Source organism: Chrysoperla carnea, chromosome 2, assembly GCF_905475395.1.
Source record: "Chrysoperla carnea chromosome 2, inChrCarn1.1, whole genome shotgun sequence".
Lineage (NCBI taxonomy): Eukaryota > Metazoa > Arthropoda > Insecta > Neuroptera > Chrysopidae > Chrysoperla > Chrysoperla carnea.
Window position 1 is genome coordinate 79126802 of NC_058338.1, and position 17782 is coordinate 79144583.

Sequence of the window (17782 nt, forward strand, 5' to 3'; positions counted from 1 at the left end):
CAAAACACGGTAATCGCTGGTATGCAGATTATATAATGCATTAATTAATATTTAATTTAATTTGAAATTTTATTGAGCATATCATAACTTTAATATAGTAGGTAAGAGAATTTAATGAAGAAAGTATGTTCATAATTATTAATTGCATAATGACATTAAATTTACTAATTATACAAAATATGTTTATTTATTTGTTTCAATTATAATTTTTAATATTTCTTCTTCAAATTAATAACAAAAATTTTATTACTTTGTAAATTATTATTTTATTAATTTTTGTGATTTAATATTTTTTGATTCAGGAGTTCGAAATCAATTGTGTAAGCATATTTCTTTTTTTTTGTAAATAGTTTTATAGCCGTCCATTGACTATAAAAAGAGCTGATACAAGTCTTTTCTTTGGCTTGAGCTCCAGATGCCAAAATTTTCCCTAGCTATAACAAACATGAAAATTACTTAAGGATATTGTTCTATTAATATTTTCTTTATTATGCTTGATGAGGTGTCCTTTTTCGAGAATTATTAGGCGCTATTGGCTCTCCGATATTTGATCAGTGCTGTTAGGTCTCTTATCCATTGACATAATGGGCGAGAGATTTAATTGCTGCATGAATCCTTGTAAGAAACGATTGCAAAAATATGATACAGATAACGCTTATTATATCTTTAGAGAAAGTATTGTGCAAAATATTCAGCCTTCGTTAGTCTGATCAGAAAATTTATACAGTTCTTTTATAAAACTTCTTTAATTTTCTCAATTCTTTGAATGTGTTGGTCCTATCGAAATATCCTAGCTATGGTGGTGTTTTTTGAAAAACTATACAAATCTACATCATTTTCTTTTTTCCGTTTTATCTCTAATAAATACCTTTTTACTCATTTAATAAAAATCTGTCTTTTTATTACGCAGAAAAATCAGTTTTTTTACAAGATCTTTTATCATGAAACAGCCGGCTTTGGATTATTTATTTTTTAAAGACTTAATATGTGGTGCTTGGCACATCCATATATATAAACTAGCTTGATACCCACCCGCTTCACTGGTCCTAAAAGTACCAACGCTTTGTAGCCTCCACCTCTCTTGATCTCACTTATAACCCTTCCATAACACTTGAAGGGATTGTTTTACGCAGCTAAAAGATATGCACAATTTTCAATTTTTTCAATTGAAAATATTCATAATTCATTGAGTATATCAGAAAAGGTGGCCATGGTTTGACATTTACTATTTTAAATTTTAACATTTTTTAAAAAATTTTCTTTTTTTTATATATCTTTATAAATTATAGTTCATGTGTTATTCTGATGTATGAGCTATATTGCTGTACTGTATAGTTTTTGCATGAAAGCGTAACAAACAAACAAACAAACAACCTTACTTTCACATTTATAATATATTGGGATAGGGAAAGGATAATTGCTGTAAGGCTTCCCTACATTTCAACTATATTGTTAACCATTTCAACATCAAAATTCAATGTTTACTAGTATCCCTAAGTATTCTATATTTGATTTATTTAGAATTTATTATCATAATAATAATTAATTATTACTATAATTAATTATTTAAATTAAACAATAAAAACTATTTAATTTATAAATAATAATAATAATAATAATAATAATAATAAATTCAGTACAAATTCTAATTTAAAAAAAATTTTGTTTTTTTAAATACAAAAACCTATTTATTAATATAAAAATATATTACTATCTTATTGTTATAAACAAATTATTACCAAATAAAAACATAAAATAAATGCATGTAAATTAATTAAAACACATTGGAATTTATTATGGTACCTCATAATAAATATTATATTTTATTCAATAATAAAATACAAATATAATTGCATATTTAATTTATTTTTTATTTATTAAAAAAAAATAAATGTGTTATACTTCTGTTAATCAATAATTAAATATCAAAATAAATGATGGGCATTTTTTATTCGTGGTTTTCAATATCATTAAATATTTTTTAATATCACATTACTTCCATCCTTTTTATTGATTGAAGTGCGTTATTTTGGTTCAGAGAAAATCAGATCACGAACTTTTTCAAAACGAGAGGTTTTATTTTTCTTCTTTAAAAATAGCTACAAAAAAGTGAAAACAAACAATTGACTGAGTTAATTGTTGAAATACCATGTATAGACAGTGTTGATTACTCTGTCACATACATACATGTCACACTCATATAACTGATATACCCATATAAAACTACAATTTGCGCATAATATGCGCTCTCACGGGTAAATAGTGATGTTTACGAAAAAATGTTTCAAACAAAAGTTGTTTATTTTTATATAAGGAACATTTTTTATACTTAAACTTTTGTTCTCTAACGGTTTACAAGATGGGTCCTACGGATTTTCGAAAAAAGGTTTTAAATTAAAAATGTTAGTTCTACGAGGAACAACTTTCTAATTAAAAATGTTCTAATTCTATCTCTTACCGAAGGATATGCAGCTATTGCTTTTGTACTGATGGTGGAATTTAGAAAAAATTTCTTCAAATGTCCATCGATCTTACCTATTAGATGTCAAAAATGAATATATATAAATATATATAAATTTTAACGATGTTCATTTTTGACATCTAATAGGTAAGATCGATGGACATTTGAAGAAATTTTTTCTAAATTCCACCATCAGTACATGTAAGAGCAAGATCTTATATACAAAACATTAAATTTTTTGAATAAATAAGAGAAATATTACTTCACAGGTGATATTTTGACCTACTGTAAATCATGGTCTTGTGTTGTTTAAATTATTCATTTTCCACAAAGCTTCGGGTAAGGACATTGTGTTTCTGGTTACACCAATAACAGGTAAAAGTATTATACAAACGTAAAAGTGTTTTGTTCATTTAATGGTAGTCATTGAATATAAAAATGGTATTTTATTCATATATTATAAATAAATATAAATATAAATATATAATATACCTTTATAAAGAATATTCATAAATAATATTGGTTCGTAATATTATAAAAACATAATCATATTTATAAATGATGCATAAAATTTCTCAATTAATAATAAGTATAACCTTCGGAATATGTAACAACATACATACATACATATGAGCACAGGTAGGTAGATTGTTACTTCTTTAGTAGGTACATCATACTGTTGTAATTTCTGTTTTGTAGCCGCTGTCAATAATACGATATAAGATCAAATTTATGTGTTCAGTATATTACTTATAAAGTTTGTACATTATACTATGTGATATGTAATATTTTATCTATATATATATATACCTAAGCGATTTATCACTGACTGACTCATCACGAAATCCCCGAAACTATCGGTCCGATTACCTTCAAATTTCGCATACTTACCTCTTTAGTGACATAGACGTCCACTAAGAACGGATTTTATGGAATTTATATCCCAACGGATTTTCTGTAGTTTATAAGTCTGTAGATACAGTTATAGAGGTAGAAGATACTGTTCACTACCCTGTCGAGTTTCTGCACACACCGGGAATACCACCTCATATTCTTCTATTTAAATACCCCAAAATTGTGCAATGGCACTAGACTACGAGTAAAAACCATGGAAAGAAACGTTATCGAAGCAAAAATTTTTAAAGGAAAGTATGAGGGTGAAAGTGTATTTATTCCGAGAATCTCTCTGATTCGGAATTCGATTGGACGTTCATTTTGAATTTAAGCGTTTGCTTAAACTTGCACAAGCTCAGAGTTTAAAATTAGCCGGTGTATACTTACGAAGTAACTGTTTTTCTCACGGTAAATTTTATGTGGCGTGTTCAAGAGTAAGTTCACTTGAGGATCTCTTCGTTCTCCAATCAGATAAACGTACGAAGAATGTGTAAAAAGTATATTACCGGTGTATATATCTTTATCCATTATAATGAGTTTCATGTACATGAAATGTTAAAATTAAGAGAAATAAATTAATGTGATGAAAAATGGAAATGTAGTTGTTATTTATAAAAATTGTCATACATAAAAAATAAAGGACGCAAAAATAAAATTGATTACAAAATTTAATTTAATACATTTTAAAAAAGATTAAAAATATTTTTTTTTTTAAATTCCAAAATTTGTCTTTAGTTTTATGGTGGTAATTTTTTCGTGATGTAGGCCTGTCTACTGGGGATCCCGCCACAATAAATAACGGTAACTTATCTCAATACACAGTACCTCACGTGGAAATCTGTGTATACACATACTGGCACTATATTTTCCTATTAAAATTTGAAATAATATTATCTAGAAATTTTGACATTAATTATAACGTACCGGTATAGTATAATGTTTAAAGTATCTGCTCCGATTGCGGACGAATATCATGTTGAAAGTCAGCAAAGATTCTTCTTAGTGCTATATTGTTACCCAAAGACAGAACAATTTTTAACTTAGGGAGACTATAAAATAGGATTTTGGCAAAAATAGACCTAAAAAAAAATTTCTTTGGTAGAGTCCCATTTTTGAACACAAGGGCTAGAAACTTTAGAACCCCACTAACTTCTCTATGATCGGCAAACTCAACTCAATCAACTTGTAATTATAACAGTACTTCGGGTTTATAAAATTTTCGGTCTTTTTCCGGGTCTATTATTTCTAACCTACAAAATCAGAAAATAAATTGAAGTTTAAACAATTAAAAAACACGCTTTATTGCCCTAAAAAATGAAAATTGATTTGAATTGTAGTGTAAAATTCAAAGCGAGGGGTCTCTGCAATCTGTCTATAAATTAATTGATTTGATAGAGACGAATCACCCCACGCTTTGAATTTTAGATTGAAATTTTTCTCCACTTTTTAGTGCAATAAAGCGTTGTTGGGTTTTAAACTATAATTTGTATTTAAATGCAACAATGAAAATGAAAATTTGTATCTTATATGCACAGTTTTTGCTCTTTCCAAGGACCTGTGAGCTTTTACCAGAATTTACTATTTTCGGTATTGTAATCAGGCTTCTTTAGAGAGGGATTTATGAAATGCCTCATAATGCGATTCAAACGATTCTCTTTAAAAACCATTCTTGCATTGTACAGCTGTTTTGCACATTTTCCTATGAAAATTCCTAAGCAATAACATTACGAACAGGTCATTACAGGTGCTAGAATATAATTCATCATTCATTTATTTTTTAATGAAAATACGTTGATTTAATAGCTTTAAAAGTAAAAGTGTTTTTTTTTCTTTTTATCTGATATTGAACCATAAATAGATAATCTTTTAGTTTCTTTTTTTTTTCTTTTTTTTTTAAATAAAAAATAAATCATAAGTATTTACAAGAATCCCTAATAATTGTACCACATTTAAAAATATATTTAAACTAATTGAATGTTTTTTTTTATTATCACAACAAAAAATCAACTTTTAAACATGACCAGTGATTTATGTTATAATGTACAAATATAAAATATTACACTAGTTAATAATTATTTGATTGGTAAATCGCTTGTTAAAGAAATATATCTATTTTTAAGTAAAAGATGTTTTATGTGTATATATTTAATATTAATAATAATCATATACACTTAAGATTAAAGTGCAAAGTGATTTTAAATGATTGATGATCATTAACTTCTTAGTAAAATATAATAACTATATACATTTCACACTTCATGCTTTTAATTAATTTTATTTAAACAGCCACCAATATTTTCTTTTATTTCTAAAACTTGACGACTAATAATATATTTATCGTGTGATTGACAAAAAATCTTACCGATGCACTAAATTTTAAAATTTTATTTATATTCCACAGCCACCTAGCTTAATTAGCCGTTCAATTACTAGCCTAGCCCTTTTACTAAACGACACACAGCTAAAGCATCCAATACAACATTTAATGAACTGACTGACTGACGCTTAGGCCATTTATACAATAGGGTGACAAATTGATAAAAAAAGATGAAATTTCGGACATTATAATTTGTTTATTTAGTCAATTTAAAATTGGTAATCATGAGATCAAATTGCGTCACTAAATAATAAAAAACACAGGTAAGTAATTAAAATAGTATTTATGAGACTACCATGGCATTTACATCCGAAAAGAACTTTGTTTAAAACAAGCACATTTCTTACTCCAACCATTTATTCATAGTAGGCTTACAACTATAGTTTTAGAATTTCTGATAACCGAAAAGCGATTGACCTGATACAACCTCTCTCAAAGAAATTGGACTTTGTGAAAATTCGTCGCAATAGTTTGTATTTGCGTACTGCAACTCTTGCCGTGAAAATCAATTTTAAATAGTACCATACTTAGTTCCAGCGTTTTGTCAATGCACTCTTCCATATTGACAGTGTGTCGGTTTCAGCGCTAGGTGGCAGAAAGTGGAACTAAATTAAAATGACCCAGATATGCAAGTAATTAAATGTTATTGATCCAAGTCATTAGACAAGCTGTTTTATTAAATGGGAGAGACATTTGTGATTAGACATTTGACAGACGGATTGAACAAATTGTATTTAAAAATGATTTTGTTTCAAGAAATTTCGGAAAAAACTAATTTTTTAAACCCTTATTCCAGACATATCAATAAAATATTAAAATTTCTATCAGAGTTTTTGTTAGGTGGTCAAAATTTTACGAGAGGCTTGCGCATTTACAACTTTTGGTCTAATAGATTTGGTTCAATTTATGTTATTTTAGTATACTGCGTTACAATCATTCATTTCAAACATTCCCTATGCACTCTCGCACATCTAATGCAAGCAAATAAAGATCTGTCTATTAAAACATCTTTTGATACATTTCTTTAATATATTACTGTTTTTAATATATAATGAATACCAACGAATCAAGTGCTTGAATATTACCTACTACTACTTTTTAAATACTTTTATCTACAAATGATCATTATTACACACATAGGTGCTTAAAAAATATATATTATTTACTGTAATTTAAATTGGTGATTCTGTTACAGAAGTGTGTATATATCACGAAAAGGTAAGTATCATTATATGATTTAAAAACACGCAAAGTTATTAGTTTTATTAACCAAAAACTACTGCATCTCATCTGTTGTCTGTGTGAAAATTATATATTCACAGAAAATGTTTTAAATACATTGACTTTGTAATAAAAATTCAACATTCCGTAAATACATATATATCAATTAAAATAATATAATTGGTATGGTGTTTTGAATAATACAAGAGATTTCAATAAAACTTTATAAATACATTTTTTGAAACAAAGTTTCAAAAAATCACAAAAAATTTCTAGGTCATCGGACTTTTTATTATTATTTTATCGTTCAAAGTGGGCTGAAAAAATGATGAATCATATAGGTTGTCCTTTTCAATTGGATATTCTACATCAAAAAATCTAGAGAATGTGATAAAAAACTATCTAAAATATTAAGACAATCTTGTAGTTTATAATACCATAAAAATATAAAAAACAAAATTTTAATTTAATTATGAGTCGAAGATCATCATTTGATGAACAGAGACGACTATTGTTAGAGTATTTATGATTGAAGAGCGATATCTATATTATCAAATTTATACATCACTTGCACATATTATATATTTTTTGTTTGCGTGGTATTGTAAGGCCAATAATAACTTATTACTTGACTACAAAGCATGTATTTGGTTTATATGTATGTCACTTTAATATCCTTTAAATGAAAACTAGCGACCCGCCCCAGTTTCGCACGGGCGCAATGCTGATACTTTATATACTACTGAATGTCTATATATACATGTTGATTTACAAAAATGGGTTTATTTACGACATCACATTATTTTCTCACAAATCTCTAAAGTTATCAGTATTTCTCTATATGCAAGCATTATACATATAAACCTTCCTCTTGAATCAATCCAGGGGGAAGCGATTTTGTTTTATACTATGTATTGATAAAACAGAAAAAATATTAAACATGATACATTAAAATTAACAGAAAGAACACCATCTTGAATACATTTCCCCTAAAAATTCAATTTTTATCACAAATTCTGGGAATTAGAAAAAGTTTTTTGGAAATAAAATAATTGTAGATTGAATTGTGTTTAAAAAAAAAGAAAAACAAATAATTGACTGAGTTAACTGTTGAAATACCCTGTATAGAAAGTTTTGAATCAGTACTTGCATTACTTTTTTATAAATTAGAAGAGTTTTAAAAAATCAACACAATTATGGACTCTCTTTATATACAAGAATACAATTCTTTAAACAGTATAAGACGTGTAGGGATATTTACAAAGCTCTTTGAGACACAAGAGTCCAGTGGCGGTTTTAAGGGAGGGGGCAAAGGAACAGTTGCCCACAGGGTCCCCAAAGTAGACCACTCCAAGGGGCCCAAAGTGCATTAACAAAAAAAAAGTAATGGCAAAAAAGGTAAAATTTTTATAAGAGGACACGGCAAGGAGGCATGAAGTTCATTAAGGAAGACTTGTTGAAAAGAAAAGTTGGGGAGACAAATTTGTAGCAAAAGGCACCGCAAAGGTTTGTAGCAAAAGGCATTAAGTTCATTAACGAAGACTAACATAGAAAGAAAAAAAGGAAAAGTTGTATAAAAGGGCATCACAAGAGTATTTATAGATTTTGCTCAAGGGATCTTTTTCCCTAAATCCGCTACTGAATGTGACTTCCATGGAATTGAATTTAGAATGAATATACATTTATTATTAAAATCATAATGTTTTGTTTACATTGAATAAAATCACGGGATTTTTAGCTCAATCATACACCACATACCTACCTGTATAGTTTGCATATAAAATGTGTAAATATGACGTAATAGCTATATATCATTATATATTCAACTAGGATGTGCGAGTATTTTTGCAGTAAGATTGGTGATGCCGCGAGAGACGAGAGAAAGGAGAATAAGTTAACAAGAGTAGATATTAAGAATTCTTTTTTTCGATATATTTTCGACAGATAGGCGAATATCAACCGTAGGTAAAAATAATCGAGAAATAGAAGACAAATTTTTCAATCAAAATATTTTTAATTTTTTTTAAATGTGCTGACAACATAACGGCAAAATTTAAATGGCTCTTAAAACTTCTTATTTTATATTTCGTATTTTTTTTAAATGCATTTTTTAAAGAAAATAAGTCTTTACAAAATTGACCATATCAAATATTCTAGTGTAAATTAGATATGAAACGACAAAATGAAAAAATTTATATAGGTTGCTCCACAAACTAAGGAATAATCGGTGTTTCAGCTAAAATATCATGAAAATGTGTTTTATTAATTTTTTTGAATACTATCATTTTCACCAATTTTGAGTTGGCCACTAAAAATAACAATAACTTAAATTATTTTTTTTAACGTAATTAGTGCATCCCGATCGAATCTAGACAAAAGTTTAAGGGGATTTATTTACTACTATATTAAGGGCATAAATTAAACTAAAATAATGAAGTTAATTATTTTTTCTTACCATGGAGAGCTATTATTAACTTATTTTCCTCAAAAATACAAGGTTGTTCACGCTATACGACACGGAAAATTTTGGCAAACGACTTAATTTTCACAAATAGATGAAGAGTTGCTATTAGCTGTACATTTTAAAATTATTTTCGTAATGTACCAGGTGACCAGAAACGCAGAATGTATCATAGTTGAATTTTATTAAACTAGGATACCCTATTGATTATTTCATTTTCCGATTCTACGATCAAAATAAAAGTGTTTTTCAATAAGTGTAGCAAATTATAGTAGCAATTTTAACGTATAATTTCTCAAAGGTTATATCTTTTTTTCAAACCAAAATTAACTTGGAGTCTACTAATCGACTACGTTTCTTTTCGCAACTGTGAATAATTGAATTACGTATACAGATTGTAAAAAAATGATTAAAGAAGAAGCTTTGAACGATAATAACTTGTTTTACTTAAATACAATACGGGGTTTATATCAACAGCAAATGTATATTGTAATTGTTTAATATCAAATACCATCAACTTTCCTATAGCTTACTGTGTACGTTTTCATGAAAAAGCATATTTTTAGAATCGAACTGATTTTAACAGATTTAATATTCATGGACAAAATCAGTTCAACCATAGATGTTTACTTGAAAAGTCAACAAAATATTTTTCTCAATTCAGTTATTCAGCTTTAATTTTGTTTGAATGTTCTTTTTAAGTTTTTTTTTTTTTAAATTTTGTTTATGTGCCATGCTGAAACTACTGAACGATTATTAGGATGAAATTTGGCACACAATTAGTTTATAATCAGGATTAACACATTAAATACTGTATTTCTTCCTTAATTCAATTCTGAAGTCTATGCAGATAGATCTTTTCAGTTTCCTGCAGATTGATTTTTTTTTTAAAATGATACAAATTTAAAACTTTAAAATATTTTGAATGTTCCACTTAACATAAGCTAAAAGATACTGTATTTTTATACCATGTATATGAAATAAATCAAGGTACATTAAGTTTAGGCCCAAGTTTGTAACACGCTTGAAAATATTAATGCTACCAACAAAATTTTGGTACAGGAGTTCATAAAATCACCTAATTAGTCCATTTTCGGTTGTCTGTCCGTCTGTCTCTCAACACGATAACTCAAAAACGAAAAGAGAGTAAGTTTGAGTTCGAAAATGAGCAACATAACTGGGTATTGGGTTCGTAGCACCCATCTCTTAAACTGTTAGAGATAGAACAAAAGTTGTATGTAAAAAAGTATTTAAAAATGTTCCTTATAAAAGTCAATTGTTTGTTTTCATTTGTTAATAATAAAATAGATTTTCAACCAGAATGTACAAAATATATCGATCCAGAAATTAGACTAACTTTTTCTTTATTTTGTATAACAACCCATATCTCATTTGGTCTTGCGGCAATACTAAGTACGGCTCTCGTTATAAACTAAAGAAGAGTATATAGTGTAGTGTGCAAGGATCAAAGTAATAAATTTACTTACACCATATGATTTACTTTCCATATGAAATAATATTTTATATTTTAATTATTTAATTGTTCTACTTTATTTCATATAAAATATAATAAAAAGATTACTTTTTAAAAAAAATTTATTTATCTTAATATTATTATTCATATTTTATATAATAGTTATACTTTAATATTCAATAGATCTTTCTTAACGAGTTTTCTTTTTAAAGTCTTTTTTCACTATACATATTTAGGTGTGTGATTATTATGAATTTTATTGTGGTATGAGATTGGAAACTTGTTGAAAATGATTTGTATCTTTTATACAATGCAAATATGTTATATAGAAAGAAAAAATTTTATTGTACTAAAAAGTAGAAAACAATTTTCTATGAGTCACTCTTACATGAAAAAGCAGTTTGTAAAAGCAGAAGAGACTCAATTTAAAATATAAAAATCAGTCAGAGCGCCTCAAACTACTACACATAGTTGTGCATGAGTGAAATTATTTTCTATTTATTAGTACAATAAAAGCTTGCCCCTTAAAAGTTTTTTTTTTATTAAAATTTTTAATTTAAAACTTAAATTTAAATAAAATTTATGTATATCAAGTATGGTGGAAGCGATGGGAAAATCAAGTAACGCTAAACATAAAAATGTATTTTTCATTTACAAATGCAAGCTAAATTTCAGCTCAATCGATTAAAGATATCTGCTTCATACATTACAGTTAAATAAAACCTTGTCAAGTAAGATAAGATATTTAGATATTCAGACTGTAAAAGATTTACAAAAAATTTCTTTTTGTAGCAGCAGTGATGGATTTATTTATAATAAGACGCATCAGAGGCACCTAGGGCATCAACGTAGAAAGGACAACGGATATTATCGCTTTTAATATAAAATTGTTAGTAGGCCGTCAATCGTAGGTAGTCAATCGTCTATTAAAGAGGCATGTGAACAGTTTTTAGTAACAATAGTATAGCTTAAAAATTGTAACTATTTTACTTCAAAATAAAATGAATATGAAATGAAAAACTGGGGCATGGTTTGCCATAAAAAATTAGGGTGCCAGTAAGTTAATCCAGCACTGCGTAGAAGAAATACTTTTCTTAACATTTCTTTCGCACTTATCATCAGACGGTATTATAGAGTGAATTATTTAAAAAAACAAATAAATAATGATTAGCGAAGATGCATTAACTTTTTTTTCCACAAATTGATAAATAAATAATTGAATAATTCATCTAAAGAATATTTAAGTTTTTTTTTTTAAATTAATAATTCCATGTTTTTATTAATTATTAACAAAAAATAGTAATATTTTTGACTTGTGACGTATTTACACCTGTTCACACTGTTAGTTAATCGGAATTACGCTAAATTCACATTTTTCGGATTGTTTCTATGAAAAATTACTTTATAATATATTGAAAGCGTGTTGAGAGACAAACCATTTATCATTCTGCATGACATTTTATAATTTCTCCGTAGGGTGGCGCTAGTTTGCTAGAAGTTTAGAAAAACAATTTAAATTGCAAAATTACATTAAAAGTCAATTTTTAAAAAAATTCTAATTTTTCTTAGTAATTTTAAAAAAAGTAAACTTTTGAAAAAAATAAAATAAAATAAAATAAAATGCTACTTCTCTATTAAAAATAATTTCCTAAATATTTTTTTAATTACAATTATAAAGGAAAATAGAAAAGTATGGATGGAAACGTAAACCTTAACTATGGATGGAAACGTAAATTATAGCAGAAAAATTTGTGGAATTCTTGTTAAAAAAATTATTTTAGTATTGTCAAGGTCTTTACCTTTCCAAAAATTATGAAGATACATTCAAATGAATTCAAACTATAATCTACAGGATGTGCAAACACTATAGTAAGTAGAATTGGATGTTTTTAAAGCTACCTATAGTAAAGATAGGGCCATTGTTTTTGGCTTTGAATTATGTCGAATTACGTAAAATGGTTGGAATAGTGATACTGGTATGGTGTGAAAGAATAGTTTTTTATGGAAGCGCTTAAGAGATAGTTTTTTATGGAAGAGTTTAACTATAACCCACAACTTTTAATGGCAATTGGTGATAAATAGGTGATAAATAAGTTATGCGTTTGCAGTTTAATTTTACGTAAGTGTTTTAATGCTTGCGTTCGTGGCGAAATAATAAGAAAAATAAATATGTCAACTATGGGCAATGTCTGCTAAGGTAATACGTAATTAAATATCTTGTCTTCTAAGCTGTACATCATTCTGTATTTGATGAACGGAAATAAATGCGGTTTTTTTAAGACAATTGTGGTTTCCTTGATGAGCATATAATTAATAATTTCTTTATGCATCTTTACTAATACACACACAAGATTATGCGATAGGTATTATATATAGATGATAAGTTAATTACTTCTTCTTTATACCGAACTAATTAGTTTCTTTCAAAACTATAAAATAGAATAAAATTTGAAGGTCGCAATTAAATCAGAATAAATAGATTTTCTATGCTTTACATATTTTTTGTTGTTGTTAAATAATGATGATTTTTTTGTTATTTAATATAGGTTAATTTAATATAATACGCCTCCTTAAAATTGTTCTTGAATTTATGATTAGTATAAGAAAAATAACGGATGTTTATTCATGAAGGTACTTTATTATTTTTTACGCATTATATGTGAGTAATTTAATTTAGTTACTTTTTAAACATTTTTTTTGCGTAGATTTTTAAATGTAAGAAATAGGTGTTTAAGGAGATATGCAAGGATTGAATAATTCTAGGGGATTTCAATCAAACTTTATAAATACATCTTTTGATTAACAAAGTTCCCAAAAAATCACAAAAAATTGCTAGGTCACCGGGCTTTTTATTTTGATTTTATCGTTCAAAGTTTGGTGAAAAATTGATGAATCATACAGGTTAACCTTTTCAGTTGGATATTTCTATATCAAAAATCTAGAGAGTGTAATAATAAACTATCTAAAATATTTAGATAATCTTTTAGTGTATAATAAGGTTGAAGATAAAAAAATAAATTTTAATTTAATTTGAGTTCATCGAAGATCCAGCATTTGATGAACAAAGACGACTATACCCGACTAGAAATTGGAAACAGGATAACCCGATATATGTGAGGACCTAATAAGGTTGTCCATCTTAAGGAAATCCTAGTGAGGTCCGAATGAGGACTTTATAAAGATATCCAAAATAGGAATATACTTGTCGGGCCCTAATCAGGATGTCCACAGTTTATCCTATCAAAGTAAAAAATTGATGAAATCAAGTTTTTCACGCTAGGTTCTTATCATGATTAGATCATTTTATCCTTTACAAGGTAAATATAATGGAATTCTGATCAGGACTGAGTGTGGTTAAACTTGATTAGCCAGAATTCGAATATCGGGTAACTATCCAAGAAAAATTAGATCAACTTCGAAATAATCAAGTTACGCAATAATCAATTTATGCATATATGATATCATATAAGCATAATCTTTATAATGTTGATTTACATTCTTAGACAACGAGACTTATTTGAAAACAATTTTAAAACAATAATCGTAGGTGTTATTTTGATTTTAATTATTTTCATTTTATATTATTTGAAATTGTAACGATTTAATTTTTAAGATTTTTGTAACGTTTTTAGATTTCGTTACAAATTCAAATATTATGTTATTGTGTGTTAATAATGAAACAATCAAATACAAATGTCAAATGAAGTTTGCGATGCGCGCGCAACTGCAATTTATATATTTTTCAATCCGCAAATTGCTCAGACTAGAAGGAAGTGATTTGTATTCCATTTCATCTTGGGTTAAAATTAATTGTATATTTGATAGTTTATGTAGAAGTGTCATTCTGGTTTTTTCTACTAATTTTTGTGAAAAGTGTTTGTATAATTAATTTCTGTTTTATAATGTCGGAGACGAACGATTATCGTATTCGGAGATCACGTGAGCTCTCACGTCTGAGAATAAATCGAAGTCGTAATGCTCATCGTGAAATGTTAATGACTTCTAACAATAACAGTGATAGTGGTTCTAATGTTCAATTAAATGATTGTAAGGCATTGATTAATGAAGAAACTACCGAAGAAAATAATTATAGAGAAGCCAGGTATGTAGAAGAAAGAGAAGAAACTGAAGCTGAACCAAATTCAGAAATTAGTACGTATGGAGAACTGCAACGCGTAACAGAGGGAGTGGATGCAGAGGCTGACTCACAGTCAGAGTCTAATATAAATTTGGAGTCTGAATCAGAATCTGAAGAAATAATTCATCGATCAACAGATTCTGATACAGAGGAGGACGTAGATAATGAAGATGAAGAATACGACGATGTTAATGAAATCCGCAAATGGGCACTGCAAAATCCCCCTATACCCCATGCTCGCCTTGAAGGATTATTAAAGATCTTACAAAAGAAGTATCCAAAATTACCAAAATGTGCAAAGACTTTTCTAAATACATCGTCAATGCCGTACGATATAGAGCATTTTGATAGTAATAGTGAATTTGTGTACTTTGGAATTGAACAACATCTTCAAATAATAATTAACCCAGCTTTACACGAGTCCAACGTTATTGAGTTACTTATCAATGTTGATGGATTACCACTTTTCAAATCGAGCTCCAAACAGTTCTGGCCAATATTGTGCAAAGTGTTTAATGATCCAGATGTTTATCACCCATTTCCAGTGGCAATTTATTGCGGTAATGAAAAACCAGCTGACCCCAATAAGTATTTAGAAAAATTTATCGACGAAGTAAATCATCTACAAGCAAACGGGACACACGTTGATGATCAATTCTTTCATGTTAAAATTAAAGCCTTTGTAGCTGATAGACCAGCACGTGCGTTTTTAAAATGCATAATTGGCCATACAGGCTTCTACAGTTGCGAGAGGTGTGAAATCAAAGGTATTCGAGTAAAGAATCGAACAACTTATCCATATTCCTGGGTAGACGGCCAGCCCATGTTCAATGATGATGAAAGAACTGATGCATCTTTTCGTGCTCAAAACAATCCTCATCACCATAATGGAGTAAGTCCATTGATTAACACTAATCCTCCAATTGATTTGATTAATCAATTTTCTTTGGATTCAATGCATCTAGTTTTCCTGGGCGTGATGAAAAAACTTTTGGAGTATTGGCTAGAGGGAACTATCAAGAATGTAAGATTAAGTCATAATGCTAAAACGCAACTATCCAATTCACTGGTATCAATACAAAATCAAGTACCTCATGATTTCCAGAGATCAACGAGATCGCTAAAAGATGTCAAAAAATTTAAAGCTACAGAATATCAGTTTCTTCTGTTATATGCTGGACCTATAATTTTCAAAAACATTCTCCGAGAAGAAATTTATACTCATTTTATGTTTTTACATATCGCCTGTCGATTATTGTGGTCGACTGAACTTGCCACAAGTAGATGTAGTCATGCAAAATATTTCTTGAGAAAATTTGTTTTGTGGGCACCATTTTTCTACGGACAAGAGTGTCTAATTAGTAATATGCATGCTCTTATTCACCTTGCCGATGATGTTAGCTACATGAATTGTCCGATGTCTAGAATAAATGCTTATCCATTCGAAAATATGCTAGGAAAAATAAAAAGATTACTTCATCATGGAAATAGGCCATTATCACAATTTTGTCGTCGGTGGAACGAAATGTTGGCTGTTATGAAGAAACCAGAAAAACCAAAATCTATTGAAATATTACGGAAACTGCATCCTAAGTGCGCTAGTGATGATATTATTGTAAAACGAATTATGTTTAAGAACTGTATTATTACAAGTGAATTCCCAAACAATATCGTTTTGCTGAAGAATGGCAGTGAAAGTGTGCTACAAATTGATAGAATGTTTATAAGTGGTGGTGATAGTGAAAACAACATACAAATCTCAGGCAAAGTCCTCGAAAAAAAAGGATCACTTTTTACAAGCCCATCTAATTCTGGAATAATGAAGATGTGGCGTATTTCAAGAAGAAATTGGTATGACAAAACATGCAGATTTATAGACATTAAACAGAAAATGATTTTATTTGCTATTCATAACGGAAGTCGTGAAAAACTATATGTCATGCCTCTGTTGCATTGAAGAAAAAAAAAATAGACTAAAAAAAAAATGGCAGTCACAGGTACTGTCGATAGAAGTGAAAACTTAGAACTTTTAGTATAAAAATTTGAAATTTCATAATATTTGAATTAAAAAGATCAACATGAATCTGGTTTTCACATCTATTTACACTCCGAGCAACAATATTATGCATGTTTATATGGTTTTTTATTATTTAAATATATTACGGGCTGTACAAGATTTTGACAAAATATAAATACAAATCAATTGAAATAACAATCATATGATTTGTGGATAGAATTTGTATTGAAATTTACATAAATTTCAATGTACACAATTTCAACGGGTTTTCACTTAATAAAACAACAATGTTCACTCTATGCCCACCAGTATTAACTCACACAACCTAAGCTGTGTGTATGTGAGCTGTGTGATTCGATTACCTATACATATACACAATAGCATAATATTTTATGTATATCGATGCGCGCGCACTGCATGTCGATGACGCGAACCCATAACAAAAAAATCCCGAACATTGTAAAAAAATTGTATTTTGTGAATATTAGAACTCTATTTAAAATATACCGCCCTTTTTTTTGTTCCCAAATAAAATAATTACGCACTGATATCAAGAATTTATAGTATTGCCCCAATTGTTTTATTTTTGTGTATCTAATTTCAAGTGTTGGTATTGCCCCTCTTACTATGACGCGTGAACACGTGACTATTCTTTCATTCTTTGTCTATAACAGTTTTAGTTAACTTTGTTGTGCGTCGCAGTGATTTTTGTCGGTTAAAAAAAAGTTAGTGTTAAATA

General features: G+C 28.2%; 1 protein-coding gene across 1 annotated transcript; it reads left to right on the forward strand.

Annotated features, from left to right (window-relative positions):
* The first annotated feature begins 14790 nt into the window (after positions 1-14790).
* Positions 14791-16983, forward strand: LOC123292965. Its single transcript, XM_044873679.1, has one exon. It carries the CDS (start codon positions 14791-14793, stop codon positions 16981-16983), a length of 2193 nt encoding a protein of 730 aa, XP_044729614.1.
* The last annotated feature ends 799 nt before the right edge of the window (positions 16984-17782 follow it).

Bases quoted from the DNA above. Each gene is read 5' to 3' on its own strand.
- LOC123292965 (XM_044873679.1), top strand. From the start codon at position 14,791: ATGTCGGAGACGAACGATTATCGTATTCGGAGATCACGTGAGCTCTCA.